Source organism: Pimephales promelas, chromosome 19 (genome assembly GCF_988280905.1).
Source record: "Pimephales promelas chromosome 19, fPimPro1.hap1.1, whole genome shotgun sequence".
Classification (NCBI taxonomy): domain Eukaryota; kingdom Metazoa; phylum Chordata; class Actinopteri; order Cypriniformes; family Leuciscidae; genus Pimephales; species Pimephales promelas.
Window position 1 is genome coordinate 21,443,152 of NC_142787.1, and position 15,517 is coordinate 21,458,668.

At 40.2% G+C, this 15,517-nt stretch overlaps 1 protein-coding gene across 3 annotated transcripts in view; it reads left to right on the plus strand.

Moving 5' to 3' along the window:
• Positions 1–15,517, plus strand: part of rimbp2a (RIMS binding protein 2a) — a 60,768-nt gene that overhangs the window by 32,760 nt on the left and 12,491 nt on the right. The window contains exons 6-17 of one of the 3 annotated variants that reach the window (XM_039688341.2): positions 65–115; positions 589–609; positions 3,523–3,700; positions 4,263–4,411; positions 5,793–5,872; positions 6,485–6,594; positions 9,198–9,998; positions 11,508–11,659; positions 12,175–13,059; positions 14,301–14,429; positions 14,558–14,704; positions 14,795–14,903. In XM_039688341.2, the coding sequence (XP_039544275.2) occupies positions 65–115; positions 589–609; positions 3,523–3,700; positions 4,263–4,411; positions 5,793–5,872; positions 6,485–6,594; positions 9,198–9,998; positions 11,508–11,659; positions 12,175–13,059; positions 14,301–14,429; positions 14,558–14,704; positions 14,795–14,903 (2,812 nt within the window). Of the gene's footprint in view, positions 1–64; positions 116–588; positions 610–3,522; positions 3,701–4,262; positions 4,412–5,792; positions 5,873–6,484; positions 6,595–9,197; positions 9,999–11,507; positions 11,660–12,174; positions 13,060–14,300; positions 14,430–14,557; positions 14,705–14,794; positions 14,919–15,517 lie in introns of all 3 variants that reach the window. The other 2 variants (XM_089124052.1, XM_039688343.2) reach the window with 2 other exon arrangements.

Sequence of the window (15,517 nt, forward strand, 5' to 3'; positions counted from 1 at the left end):
GGGCTTTGAGTGAATGGAATTGCGTTTGTACTGCTAAACTAAATGCGCTATCTCTTATTTTCAGGTTCAAGCTGAAACTGAAAAAGAGCGTGAAGAAGTGGTGCATCTGCTAGAGGTAAAATTTAATCTACTTCTTTTCATTCTGTCCTTTGGCATCCTTATAGCATGGTCAGCAGAGTCTGCCTTGCGTGCAAAAAAGATCCGTCTACCCCAATTATCTGATAAGTTTTGAAGGGACAGGTTAGGCCTGTCTGGATCCCTCTTGTGTTTGATAAAGACCACCATGTCTGACAGTCGGGCCGGTCTGAGAAGCATCTACTTGTCACGTACTGTCTGCTTAATCTGAGGAGAGCTTATGTACTGTATGTTCCCTACCGTTCAGTGGTTCCTAATTTTTATGACCTTCATAATTTTTGCCTCTTCCCATATTTAATATTGTTTTATACCCTGCAATTTTGTCCTTAGACATTTAGTTCATCTTTTTTTCCAACGTTGAATATTATGTTATATTATTTAGTTTTGTGTTATTTTTCATCTCCCCTGTCATTCTGATTTATATTTATTTGTTTTCCCTTTGTGTTTAAACAGAGCCATATGGACAAAATGCAGGTACACACACTCTCACTCATGTAGATTTTTTTTGCAACCTTCCATATCAGTTTTTTTCTCATTAAAGACATACAAACAACATGGACCACGGCACCCCTCATGAAATATACGTTTATTCAAGTGTGCTGTTAGTATACTACTTTCAAACTGGAAATAAGAAAGGTAATATTTCATTTACTTTTTATATACTTCTCAGAAATATACTTAAAATTGCACTTAAGTATACTTGATTTATACTGACAGAAACGTATATTGCATATTTGGCCTACACTCAAAAAGAATTCTTGGCTTGTAGTTGTGTTTATTCTTTTGATTGAGTAGCCTATTAAATACTTTTTTCCCCACATAGTTTTACATTGGCTACTGTCTTATAATCTTAGATTTTTTTGGGGGGTCACAATTTACTTTTTCCAAACCCATGTATTTAGAATTTACTCCTACTATTTGCTGCAAATAGCACACAAAAGCACTATAAACACATTGAATGCTCTACATTCACAGGTTTCTGAGACCGTAGTCATAGCTTTGAGTAAATATCTGACTGAAATGTTATGATTACCTTCCTGTAATAACAATATTAGGGGTTGGTGCCCGAATGCCCGAATTTCCATTTTTGGGTGACCTGTGAGAGTGACTCTCATAGTTAAAACCATTGCATTATTGTGTACCAGTTGAGTATCTCCGCTGCTGCACTCATCTGTGTGGCCATGAATTGTTTTCTGTTGAAGAGTTAAGAGTTTAACAAACAAAATCAACTTTTCCTGTGGCTGTGACGAGCTGTTTCATCAGGTCATTTGTTGTTGGTGTAAAACAGGACCTGGTGAAATTATGGCAGAATGGTCAGGAACAGTTCCAGTTATATTTCCACTTGAGCTTGGTTCGCCACAGCGCGATTACAAACTCTTTTTTGGCTGTGACGTCGCCAGTCAGGATTGGTCACTTGTCTGTTGCCTGGCTTAGTGCACTATTTGAGTGAAAATAATGCAAATAATTAATGATAATGTTAAAAGAAATATCTGATCATCCTCAATATTGCTATTTACATCTCATATAACCTGTAACCTCTTACATTATAAGACAATGACTGACTGACGCATTTCTATTACACCTTACAGGGAAAAATGAAACCATATCTGTACAGGCTGGGCCGGATTGGCACAAAATAGAACAGTTAAGCAATGAGAACATTAGGCCAGACAGTGGAAAAGTTTAAGTATGGTATTATAATCCGTTAGATAATACTCTTAACCTGTGTGTGTGTGTGTGTGTGCCTTTGGCATTAAAAAGTGCTCTCATTGCATGCTTTGATGCAGTTGCTGTGTTAAGCCATTATTAATTTGCTTTCCTGGTATGAATTAAATTAATTTATCTTAGGTATCTATTTACAAGCAGATAAGTTGTCTTTATATTTGTTGTGTGTGTCATATTAATAAACTATAGATATTTCTGTAGCTCAGTGGTTAGTGATCCAGAAGTGGTTCACAAGAAAAAAGCAATGCTAAATGCAAATGCAGCTAAGTCTATATCTGTTCATAATCGCTGCAACGGGTCATAAAACTGCAGAAAGGGTTATCGGCTCTAACCTCCCCTCCGTGGATGCTATATACACCCAGCGCTGCAGGAGGAAAGCACAGAGCATCCTTAGGGACAAACACCACCACCCAGCTTATGCTCTGTTTAAGTGGGTGGACACAGGCTACAATCTGAGACACCGCAGGCCTGCGAGCATCAGCACTCACAAGGCCTGTCTGTTTAACAGCTTCTCTTCAGCCACTTTTAGGTTAGTGGCACAGGACATTAAGGAGGGTAAGCGGTACCTCTAGTGAGAGTTAGTAGAGATGTAGGTGCAACTTTACTTATACTCAATGTGTGAAAGGGACCATCCAAATAAAGTGAAAGTGAATTTTTTTTTATGTTAAGTGCTCACGGAACAGATGAGTTTTCAGTTGTCTTTTGAATTCTGCATTCAGGATCAGGGTGGGCAGATCAGGTGGGATTTTATCTTTTATAATGAGTACTTATTTAAATTAGAAAGTCTATTTGTACATAGTTTCTTTCTTTTTGCACTTAAAATGTTTGCTGCTCCTTGCTCTCCTTTAAAATAAATAAATATATATATATATATATATATATATATATATTTAAATAAAAGCTGACTCTGAGAAACGCATAAGACTTCCAATGTACCTGAACTAACTTTACTAACTTAACTTTAATCACACAGAATGCATTTTTTGCATTTCCATATCTTTCCATGTAAACATGGACTAGACGAATGCATTTGACCGTTGTGCTCGTGTTTCGTGCCTTTTGCAGCGTATTATGGATCACACAGTGTTCTAAATTCAGTGTACATTTGAAAAATAAAGTGACTGATTTTATTTTTGTTCATTCCACTGCCCTGCTTCTCACGCTTTTAACCACTAAAGTGTGTTTGTTTCAATGATCCCTTAAGAATATCAGATTAAATGGGCTTATTAACTTCTAAAAAAAAAAAAAAAAAAAACAATTCCCATATCATGTTCTTATTGTCTCTGGTTGTGCATTCAATCAAACTTTACAGCATTTTATCCCAAATGTATTCAGTGCTGGGTAATATGTCTAATAGCAGGGATTTTGCTAATGATACAGTATTTGGCCCGGTGTTTGTTCTATGTGCTAGGCTGGTAAATCACACCTCTGCTGTGTATGTGTTTACAAAATTGTCTGTTTTCCTGTTAATAATTTTGCATATGGTTGGGTGTAATTTTGTGTAATATTGCTGGTTCCTGAAGCCAAACCATTTGAGAACTACTGCTACAGTTCAGCGTATTTCTCCTGTCTATTTATTCCTACAGTATGTATGATATAAGCAATTTGATTTCATATTTTGAGTAATTCTTTCCTGTGTATTCCTTACTCTGTCCCTTAAAGGTCAAGGTTCATGACTTAGAGCAGAAATGCCGGACACGGAGTGAGCAGTGCAATATTTTGTCAAAAAAGCTGGAGAAATATCACCTGGGGTCAGACACTGAAGATACGCTCCACATTGACTCGCAGGAGAAAAACCTGAGCAACAGTTACAACAGCCTACAGCACCAGGCAGAAAAAAGTGAGCAAAGCATTTTTTTTAAACAGTTTCCCCCCCCCCTCACATGAACTATAGTCTTCACAAAATCATGGGAAGTTGTTATAACATTTTTCTATCCCTTCTGGCCTTCCTGAAATGTCTCTAATTTAAATGAAAAGGTCTTTTCATATCACTGTATTTTGGATGTTTCCATAGTATTAGCATTTTTGACTAACGTTTCTTTCTTTAAAGTCCCTTGGAGAAGTATGTACAGTAAACAACATTGAATATATTCATTTCCAGGTAACAGGTTAGCATGTGTAGTCCACTGAGGAAGATGCATGACGTAGAATGAAATATACAAGGAAACGTAAACACTTGGCGAACTTCAGAAAAAACACTACACATCAAACATAGATGTTAATGTGGAACTTAAATACATTGAAGCTGTGAATCAAAGAAACAGGGAACAGGTGCACTATCAGAAACCATAGCAACAAATTACTAGAACTCAGGCAAAACAGTGACAGGGAAAATTTGTTCAGATCCCTCTTATTGTTCAATGATCAAAGTCATTGATTTCCATTATAACTCATGCTTGCAGGTGATGAGAGATCTGATGGAACTCCACTGGTCTCAGAATTGCCCATAGTACAGCAACACAAGATTGACAAGCCAGAGCAGCTGTCGGTTAAACCCACCATCCAAACCCAGAGTCGCTCCAGCAGCCCCATGCAAGCATCCCTCTCAGAGGTTTGTCTCCCTCAGTCACAGCGACACGGTGATCATTCGGTTAACCGATGGCCACGAGCAGATAGCGGTATCTGTTTATCTGCCTGTATTTTACTCAAGAGAGAAGAAATGTGCTCATTTCATGCTTTTATAATTGCCCCCCCTCTCTCTCTCTCTATAATTAGATACATATATGACCTCCTATCAGATGTTTGGGTGAAAGACTGTCTGATGCTTTAGATGCCTAAATGTGTGATTTAATTTACACATACAGTAAACAAATGAATTTCTTTCCTAAAGTCTCAGTGGAATGTGGACATTTAAAGGGGTGATGAACTGAGAAATCTAATTTTCCTTGAGCTTTGGTCATCATATTATAAAAATATCCTGTAAGTTTCAGAAGTGAAAACGTCCTTATTAGTCCAATAAAAGCTTTTATTGACATCAGCCTCAGCAAGCGACTCGTTTTTAAAAGTGGGGAACTATGACGTCAACGAGGATAAAACACCACCCCCGCAGAAGAAGATCAACGCCTACTTCAACACGGCCGGTTTAGCCCCGCCCACCGATTCGCGCATTACACGCATAGCTTGAGAGTGAAACTCATTATAATATGCAAAACTGTTATCGACTCACAGCAGTGGGTGTTTGTCTTCAGTGCAAGACGCCCATAAAAACCGAGCGTTTTTGAGCTGGGCTCAAAACTAGGGTAGAAAATAGCCTATTACTTATTTATTTTGATGTTTTTTAATCTAAAAACCAAGCGAACATCATAAGTTGACCTCAGACAACAATATAAAAAAAATGTAAAAAATCAGTTCATGACCCCTTTAACAGTTAAATGTGAAAAGTAAAATTGTTTAAATGTTAAAATATTCACTTTTGTCCCAGCTATAAATCATTTAAATCATTAAATTGTTTATTTTGACAATAAACTGTAAAGACTATGACTCGATGCTTCTATAAAAACATTGTGCTGTTTGTTTGAGCGTCTCAGCCAGCTTGACACAGCCAAATTGGCTTAACCAATGGCGTGAGTTCTTGACCAATGGCAAAACCTGTTTAAAAACAGTCATTGTTTTTGCAGTTCCGTTTGGTGATGCAATCACCACCATAGAAATTTCAAACTTCAGCTTTATATTTTCCCTGGCTATGTGATTGACATCAATGCAAATAGGTAATAATCATCTCCGCTCTGTGCACTTAATCATACATGAATCAGATCATCCATGAACACTTGCATGCACTGTGCACATTGGGAGCAGGACTGTAAATAAAAGGATGTTATGTAATGATCCTCACACAAACACTCTCATAGTACATTGCCATAAGTACATTTATGTTGTGATGTGTGGAATTTAAAGATAAAGATCAAGTGTGTCAGCTGATTTCCTCTGTCCAGATGGATGATGAGGTGAGACCAGCTCCAAGAACCAAGGCAAGATACACAGGTCAGGTCCGCCTCTGCACTGCCCGCTACAGGTACTTTTCTTACCACTTACCCTCTATATACAGTATATATAAGTACTGTTCAAAATTTTGGGGTGGCTATGAAAGCGAGGCTGTGAGGGATAGACTTTGTTAGACTTACATCTGCTGTAAAAAGCTATATAAAACTCCTCGATCACTTATAATTTTCCACAGCTTATATTGTCAGGAGCTTTTTGTCTACTGATATTTTTTTTTTTTTTTCAGAAGAACAATCCAAAAACACATTAAATAACAATACAACCACTTGAAGAAATGGATGTCCATCCCTTACAGGCTCGCTTTAATTCCCATCAAAAATTAAAGATGGCGCTGCTGGGAATAAGGTCTATTAGAATGATTTCTGGAATATCATATGAAACTGATAAATGGAGTAATTTGGCTTTTCCATCACAGGAATCAATTACATTTTAAAATAGGCCTATATTAAAATAGAAAACAGTCATAGTGTTCCATGTACAAAAGCATTGCAAAACTTACTGACTTTCTGAGTGAAAGGTATATATCTATTACACACATACTTGAACTTATACATATATATGTGTGTTTGTATTTTACTGTTTTTTTTTGTTTTCTTTTCCACTCACTGTCTGGTGTTTTGGTCAGTTATAATCCCTATGATGGACCTAATGAGCATCCGGAAGCAGAGCTCCCTCTTGTGGCAGGAAAATACTTGTACGTATATGGAGGCATGGATGATGATGGATTTTATGAAGGTAATTGAGTTATGTGAGAGGCGTAATTAATGTTCAAAATTAAGAGTTTAAATTAAGAAAATACCTGGGGCCTAATGTATAAACGTTGTGTACACACAAAATGGGTATATAAATGTGCGTAGGCAATTTTCTACGCACCAGGGACATTTCCTCCAAGGAGGCAGTACCTCCTCAAAAAAATAGGATGAGAAAATAATTCATTACAAAAATAAAACAACGCGATATTACAAAATTTGACAGCAAAAAATGTATAAATGTATAAAACATTTGTAAAAAATGTAGGGGGTGAATGTGCACGAATGGTGGAAAGTCACATGAAAGAAGGCAAAATGATTGGTTTGTGTTATATCATTACTTCAAAATCAAAATTGCCTGAAAACATAATGACTGTGTGTTTTTTTTTTTTTTTTTTTAGTGAGCAATAAGTTTAGTGAAATTACTGCTCTTAAACCGGAGAGTTGCTAGGCCTCCTCTTGCTATAGAGAATTATGTTTCTAAGGCCTCTGCTCCCCAGAGCTCCGCCTGGAGAGCAGTTCTCACTAGTTAGGCTCCAGACGAGCCTCTTTGAAGCTGTCCTGACTGTAGAACAAAGTTAAGCCTCTTCTCGCTTTAGAGAGTCATCATGCAGAGGCCTCCGTTCTTAGAGCCCAGCTAGGCAGTTACAGGCTCTCTGTAAGCCTTCTTGGTACTCCTGGGTTGGGAATGTTGTTTGGCCTCCTCTCGTTATAGAGAGTCATTCTGTTAGAGGCCTCTGCTTACCTGAGCTGCTGGCCCTATTATGTAGCCTCCTTGACAGGTGTAAGACGTAGTGCTGAGGCCTCCGTTCCATGAGCTCAGCCAGGGGCTAAGCTTCTAGGCTCTCTGTGAGCCTCCTTGGCTACTGCACTTAAACCGGACCACTATCCACAAGTTTCCTACGCCCCATGAGGCCTTGCGTCAAAAGTGGGTGCGACTTCCGGTTGGAAGTAAACACAGCGCGATTTGACATGCTTGACACTCGTTCATTCAACAGCTGACAGTCATTCAAGTTATAGCGATCCAAACTAGCTAACGATGTGGGAACACAACCTCAACGAAATTCAAAAGGGTGAAATAACAGTACCTTTACCTCCGCAGTAGTTGATTGGGAGTATTATAATAACATTATTAATAATCAATACTCATCAAGACAGTTGTGCGAGCTGACAAACAATTAAAATAAAAAATACACACTTAGTCATTGTGCTTTGGAGTTTATTCAAAATTATAAATGAATGTGCTGCTTGAATACATTAACTGGCACATTTGTATTTTGTATTCTGTCAACAGAGGCTTTGATCCTGAGTTTAGCTGTAACATCAGTAGCGAACAGCCAATCACATGCTGATAGAGTTTATAGAACATTAAGAATTTAAACAAATGTACACAGGAATATTCGTCGTCTTTTGGGAGGTGATGGAAACTACAGTCGTTGACAGGATCACTCTGATTTCGTTTTCAGCTTATGTTCAAAACAATCCCGTTTAAGCCACTAAATTAGTTTAGTCCGGCTATACATACAACCGCGAACAGCACATGTTGTCCCTGAGCTCCGTAACGACATCTCTCATAAAGATTTGCGTCTTTAAATAGTAAAATATTTCTCCGAAAAACAGCTAGCCTCTTCGCTAACTAACACACAAAATACCATTGGAATGCTACTTCCGCCGCGTCACCGGAAGTTTCACCCACTTTATTTTTTACAGGAGCGCCCCTCGGAAACTTGTGGATAGGGTAATCACCTGACTCTACCTGGATAGCAATTCTGAGTTGTTATGCTCTCTGTGAGCTTCTTTGGGAAACTAATCTACAGTAGGTGTAGAATGTGTTTAGGCTTCCTTTGGCTTTAGAGAAGCATCACATCGAGGCATCTGTTCTCAGCAGGAATACTAAACCCTTGAGCTCTGCCTGTGGACTGTGTTTCTTTTTTGGCTCAGCCCTGCAGGGAAGGGAGAAAAGGCACAAGCCTGGACTTTCTCTAATAGAGTATGCTTTAATGTCAGCCGATGAGGCACTCATCCCTTCATCAAGGTGGAGTGGGCATTCATTCCCCCAAGTTGCCTTGAGGGGGCACAGTGCATGTTCTCCTTTCGAATGGGGAACGTCTCAGGTTACACATGTAACCATGGTTCCCTGAGAAAGGGAATGAGACACTGCGTCTCCTTTCTTCAGGTATTCCTCCAATTCTCCTTCAGGTAAAGAAGTTGCATCAATTGTGCGTCATAGGTTGTCAGGTGCCAATGTCAAGTTCATTGTGTTTTCACTTGTGCTTCAGACACTGGCCATGCCCAAAGTGTCCTCTAGGGGTCTCGTTTCACTTCTTAGGGGTTATGCTTACATGCGTGACCTGAAATGTTTATACATGAGGCCCCAGATCTGTAATCATCCAACATCTAAAAAAAAAAATCCTAACAACTTTTGCTAATGGATAAATGATACATAGACAAGTAACAGTGAATTTAAACATTAAGCATTACATGACAGCGTGTATTATAATGACATGCTTACAAAATTCATCACAATTACATTTTATGTAATGAGATCTGTTGCAGCTTATGAGATCTTTCTTTTTGTCTTTGTTCCAGGAGAGCTGTTGGATGGGCAGCGTGGCCTGGTTCCCTCTAATTTTGTGGAATTTGTCCAGGACAAGGAAAAGCCATCTATCGATGGAGAAGAGGAGCAGGGCAGGCTGGAGAAGAGCTGTCTGAGCCTGACTGCCATAGATGGAGCTGCTCCTCTAGACAGCCTTAGCAGTGATGCCCTCGGCCACTGCAGCAACGGGACAGGCGCTCTGGACCGAGAGGAGCTAGGCGACAACATCGTGCCTTACCCTAGGAAGATCAACCTGATCAAACAGCTGGCAAGAAGTGTGATAGTGGCCTGGGAAGCGCCTCTGGTGCCCCTCGGTTGGGGCAACATCAACGGCTACAATATCTTAGTGGATGGGGAAGTGCGTTCCTCTGTGCCATTTGGGGGCAGGACCAAACTGCTTCTTGAGAAGCTAGACTTGGCTGCTTGTACCTACCGTGTGTCGGTACAGAGCGTGACGGACAGGGGTCTTTCCGATGAGTTGCGCTGCACCTTGCTGGTGGGCCGCAATGTTGTGGTGGCCCCCACTTGCCTGCGCATGGATGACATCTTGCGGGACTCCGCTGAACTTTCCTGGCTGCCCAGTAATAGTAACTACTCACATGTAGTGCACTTAGATGGTGTGGAGCATGCTGTGGTCAAGCCGTGCTCTTACAAACTGCGTTTTGTGAACCTGAAGGCTGCCACAGTGTACAAGGTAAAAGTGTTGGCCAAACCTCACCAGGTGCCCTGGCACATGCCCCTGGAGCAGAGAGAGAAGAGAGAGGCTGGGGTGGAGTTCTGCACCCAGGCTGCAGGCAAGTTTCAACTCTAATATTGTTCAGATATCGCGCCAATGTTGAGGTGCATAGACCTATATTTTCTAGGTTAGATTGTGATCCACAAATTCATATTAGATCCAATTTGATTTATTTGTGATTCATTTGTGTGTATTTCATTTATAAGTTATTATTTATTGTCTCTGATATTGCTGTTTTTGATCTATTTATTTAAACAACATGCTCATAAGTGTCATTCGTTCGTAAATTAAACTACACTGTTGCGCTGCATGTTTGATTAACTAAAAATAGCCAGTTCAAAAGAGTCATTTGTTTGTGAATCACAATACAATGTTTTGCTGTGCGTTTTAGATTCACTTCAAATAACCAGTTCATAAGATTCATTTGATTGTGGATTGAACTACACTATGGGCCCTATTTTAACGATCTGAAACGCAAGTTATCAAGCGCAAAGTGCAAGTAACTTTGTGGGCGGGTCTTGGCCGCTGTTGCTATTTTACCAGCGGGATAAATGACTCTTGCGCCCGGTGCAAGTTTCAAAGGGGTTGGTCTGAAGTAGCCTCATTATTCATAGGTGTGATTTGGGCGTAACGTGAAAAACCAATCAGAGCATCATTCAACATACCCTTTAAGAGCAGGTGCGTATGTTGCATGATGGATTGTTATTATAACGGCGGGTTTACCAGGCGCGCGCAAGGAGCCGATGTTGACAGCCGATAAGACTGACGTTCTTGTCAGGGCAGTGAAAGACAGAGAAGTGACGTTGTATGGGGATGGGAGAAACCCACCCAAATCTGCGTCGGTTAAACATGATATACATATGTTTCTTGCCACTATTGGGCAAACAGGTCTCAGCCACCAAGGAAAATTCAAAAGAAAGTCCATTATTTTTTGCAATATACAGCTTTTGATTTCATCACATTCAAAACATACAGTGAAAACACATTAATAGCTCTGGTAAAATCATCAGTAGGGGAGCAGGAACCTTCTAGCTTAGTACAATCGTACATTTTTAACAGGTTCTAAAGTCTACAGTAGAGTTAGCTCAGTAGATTGTGCTGCTTACAGAAAGTGCTGCTGAACAAACAGATTTTCACACAGCCACTGAAAATAGGCAAAGAGTAAAATTCTGCTCTTGACATTATAAGAATCGACATCAGGATTTATTAAATGTAGATCAGAAAATCAGTATTTTTACCCACTAAGGCTAAAACTCTCACTTAAACAGAGCATACACAGTCTTCCCTGAGATAGACTAGAAAACAGCTATTCTTGTTGTTCTGATTAGCACAACACTCCACTTAACATAGTCGAAGGCAACAGAAAAAGATTTAGTGTGGCTAATTGGATTAATTAATTAGTCGAGACACTTGGAAGTAATATATGCTCTTAATTCAGCTGTGAAGCTGTTGGAATGACCATATTACTGTAAACTTGAGCTCAAGCAAATTAATCTAGTGAACACAATCCTTTCTAAATATCATGCATTTATTATATAATATCTGGTGGTTATCTGTCCCTCCCCAGGACCCCCTCTTCCTCCTCAAGAAGTCCAGGTCCAGTGTGGACATGCCCCAGGGGTCCTTCAAGTGCGTTGGAAGCCCCCTCTAATGACACCTATGGGAATCTCCAATGGTGCAAGTGTCATTGGCTATGCAGTGTGCACTAAGGGTCAGAGGGTAAGTACGTGTGCATCAGCCATCACATCAGTGGTGACATCAAGTCAGGTTCGCTAAAAGTCATCAAGACCGATTTTATCAAAAAGTTATACTGATGACCCCTGTTGGTGGAGCAGGGTGGTTCCAAACACTTGAATTCATTGTTTCTGGTGTTTTTGTATAATGAATCTTAAAGGTCTTTCTTTTATGTTATTTGGGTGATTAATGAGAATATCGATTCTAAACTTTTGTCAAGTCAAATGTGAAATTTTGTTTGAAAAATACCCATTGTCTATTGTCAGTTAGTGTAGTGTTGTACGAAGCCCACACATAAGTTACTTTCAAAGCAAGCAGCTTTCTGTTGCTCAACGCAGCACATTTGCTGGAACCACTTAATCCCTTTGTGAAATCAGCATGGGGAAATCTTTCCTAATTTTGTGGATTCCTACTGAAATTACTGGATTTCGCCCATGAAAAATTAACTGAACCATGGTTAATGTGACTGCACCTTAATGCTAAAACGAATGCTGTTTCAGATCGCCGAGGTGTTGTATCCAATGGCAGACTATGTGGCAGTAGAGCTGAACCGTATACAGTGCTTGGAGGCCCGTGAAGTTATCGTCAGGACTTTATCAGCACAAGGGGAATCTCAAGACTCCCATGTCGCCGTCATTCCAAACCACCTGCTGGTGCCTCCTCCTAAAGCCCTCCCTCCTTCTCACCACATGCAGTCCTCTCTCCCACCCCAGCAGTCCCAAACGATGCCTCCCCATCCCCAAATACGGTCCCTTCCACCTCACCCTGGATCCCAACCACCCAGCCATCTCCAACCCCTCACCATTAGACCCAACCTGCCCCCATCTCACCTCCATCCACACCATATGCCCCATCCCACACAGCCCTCTCCACCTCACCTCCAGCCTTTACAACCACACCCAATCCCTCAAACTCAGCACACCATGCAAATGCCCCAGCCTCAATCGTCCATGCCCCAATCCCAGCAGCCCATGGCCATGCCCCAACCCCAGCAGCCCATGGCCATGCCCCAACCCCAGCCGCCTATACCTATGCTCCATCCCCAGCCAACTATCCCGATGCCCCAGCCTCACATTCCTCAACTGGCCCTTCCCCAATCCCAAAAACCACTAAGTGCCAGAGAGCTGGAAACCAAAGAGCCAGGGCCAGGAATGATTAATCATGGAGGGGGCCCACCTCAGCCATGGGAGCCCGGCTGCTCCCCATCAGGCATGCCCGCAGGCCAGCAACATGGACACACCCTGGATGCCCCGGCCTGCCCGAACCGCCGTTCCCCGTCACCTCAAAGGATCCTCCCTCAGCCAAGGGGTACACTTATTCCTGACACTGTGGCCAAGGCTATTGCCAGAGAGGCAGCCCAAAGAGTGGCTGCAGAGAGTGGACGGGTGAGTCAAGTCAGCAAAAAGCATGTAATGTACAGTGGTTGCAAACCAACCTTAACCCTAGAATGCATGACCAAAAAAACCTACATGAATAATGGGGGTCAAAACGACCCAAATAGGAGTCATTTTTTTAAAAATTATTATTATATATTTTATTTATTTTCTAATGTATACTTTTATTTAGATTTTTGTTTTCTTAGTTCGTTAACCCAAATATCATTTACTCATGTCTTTCCAAACCCATGTCGTTCATCTCAATTAAAATATTTTTTTTAATAAAACCTGTGTGGTTTCTGTCCTTCCATTGAAACTCCAGGTAACCAAAACTTAGAAGATCCAAAAAGGATGTACGTTGTAAAATGAACCCGTATGAATCCAACGGTAAGCCAAATATTGTAAGGAGAAATTATAGCTACTGTATATAAATGATGAAAAATAAATATTTCAAGTTTTTTTTTTTTTTTTTATCTAAGCAATGATCGACAAACACATATATAGAGCTAAACACATATCAAAAGTGACCAAAGTCTTATATATATATTGATGAAATATTGACCAAAGTCTTATGGGTTTGGAAACACAAGAGGGTGATTGAATGATCAGTTTTGGGTGAACTATCGCTTTAAGTGTAATTAAATTATTTAAATGAAATTGTTTATATATTTACAATGTATACTTAACAATATTATGAATATGATTATATGCATGTTTAAATGTTTCTGTAATGTTCCTTTCCATGTTTCCATTAAATATAACTAATAACTACAACTAATGTGTTTATCTGAGAAATTTGAATTTGCTGGCAACTTTTAATTTATAGATTATATAGCAAATCTATAATATTCTATTTATAGATTATTTTGCAGATAGAAAAATGTGATGAATTATTTTTATTATTATTGACAAAACCCATGGTAAGTTAGAATAGGATGTCATTTTGACCCCCTTTATGAAGACTTGGGGTAGTTTTTCTGATCCTACAAACAAATATAGTTTTGCTGAGGCTCAATATTTATGAGGAATTCATCAAATATCAATTAATCAAAAATAATCAAATAACAACACCCTATCTGGTCAATTTGACCCGTTTATGCATTCTAAGGTTAATATATGCAAATGAGAACTCTTTTCATGAAAAGACTTCATGAACATACAAAAGATTAGATATTTTGTCCGTTATTTAACCTCAGCGTAACTGTCAGATCTCTTTATTAAGACTTCTGAAAGTACTTTAATATATTTAGATGGAGAGGAGAAGCCAGGGCTTTTACTCTCAAAATTCAGATGAGGAAGAGGATGAGGAAAGCTATCAGGCCCGCAGAAGTGGAGCATCTGTGGATGACTTCCTCTGGGGCTCAGAGCTGGGCAGGCAGGTATGGCAGTTGAAGTGATTGCCTTACCACACAACCACAGGCATAAGAGGCAAATGTCAGCATTGAATGCTTTGGTATGTTGCATTAGCTTTGGATTGTCGTTTTCTCTCACAATCGGCATTTCACAGTCTCATTACAGTCACAGCGAGGAGTATCATACTGACAGCAGTCGAGGCTCGGACCTCTCAGACATCATGGAAGAAGACGAAGAGGAGTTGTATTCTGAAATGCAGCATGAAGAAGGCAGGCGACGAAACTCCCACAATGCACTTAAGGTATCGCAGAAAGCGAAAGACATCTCACGATATCCCAATGACATCATGGTTTGCATGGCTGTAACTGATTTGCTTTCTTCCCGATTCAAGACTGGAGGCAGCACTCAGTCTTCGAGTCAGCTGGATCGGGACTCATACCGGAAGCCATCTCACCGAGGTCCTCAACCTCAGCGCCGACCCCTCACGGTCCCATCTATTGGTCAGTGCTCTCCCAGTAAGAGACAGGAGTCCAAGACTTGCTTTCAGGGCCTGTCTGTCCTCCTGCTCCCCATTGTCTCTTTTTGAACTGTTAAACGTCCATAAGCTTGTCAATGCGTACCAGACCACCACTGTGTGTTCCAATCATAACCATATCCTGTTGCTTTCAGAGGGTTCATTCTAACCCTCTCTGAATCTTTACGTCTCTCTTAAAAGCTGCGTCCGAAATCTAAAAAAAATGCTGGCTCTGCCGGCAGCAATATAGAGGTAGGAAGGCAACAAGGCATGTCCGAATCCAGTGATCGTGTCTCATCAAGTCTTTTGGGATACCTTTATCTGATAAATTTTGGAAGGGAGCATAGATAATATCCCACAATCCTGTGCATTCTGTCAGCTTATCAATATAAAAGTTGCGTTTGTTGGTCAGTTTTTGTGTAAATGTATGTTTTTGACCAACTTTTTCCACTTTTGACGTCATTTCTAGTGAGAAGTTAATATTGTTGTAATCAAATATGTGTTTAGTTACCACCAAAGCTCTCTATTTTGATCGTTAAACTGTTTTAAAGTTTCAGGAGGTACCTTTATACGCAATCGCTGCCTGCAAAGTCATTGCCC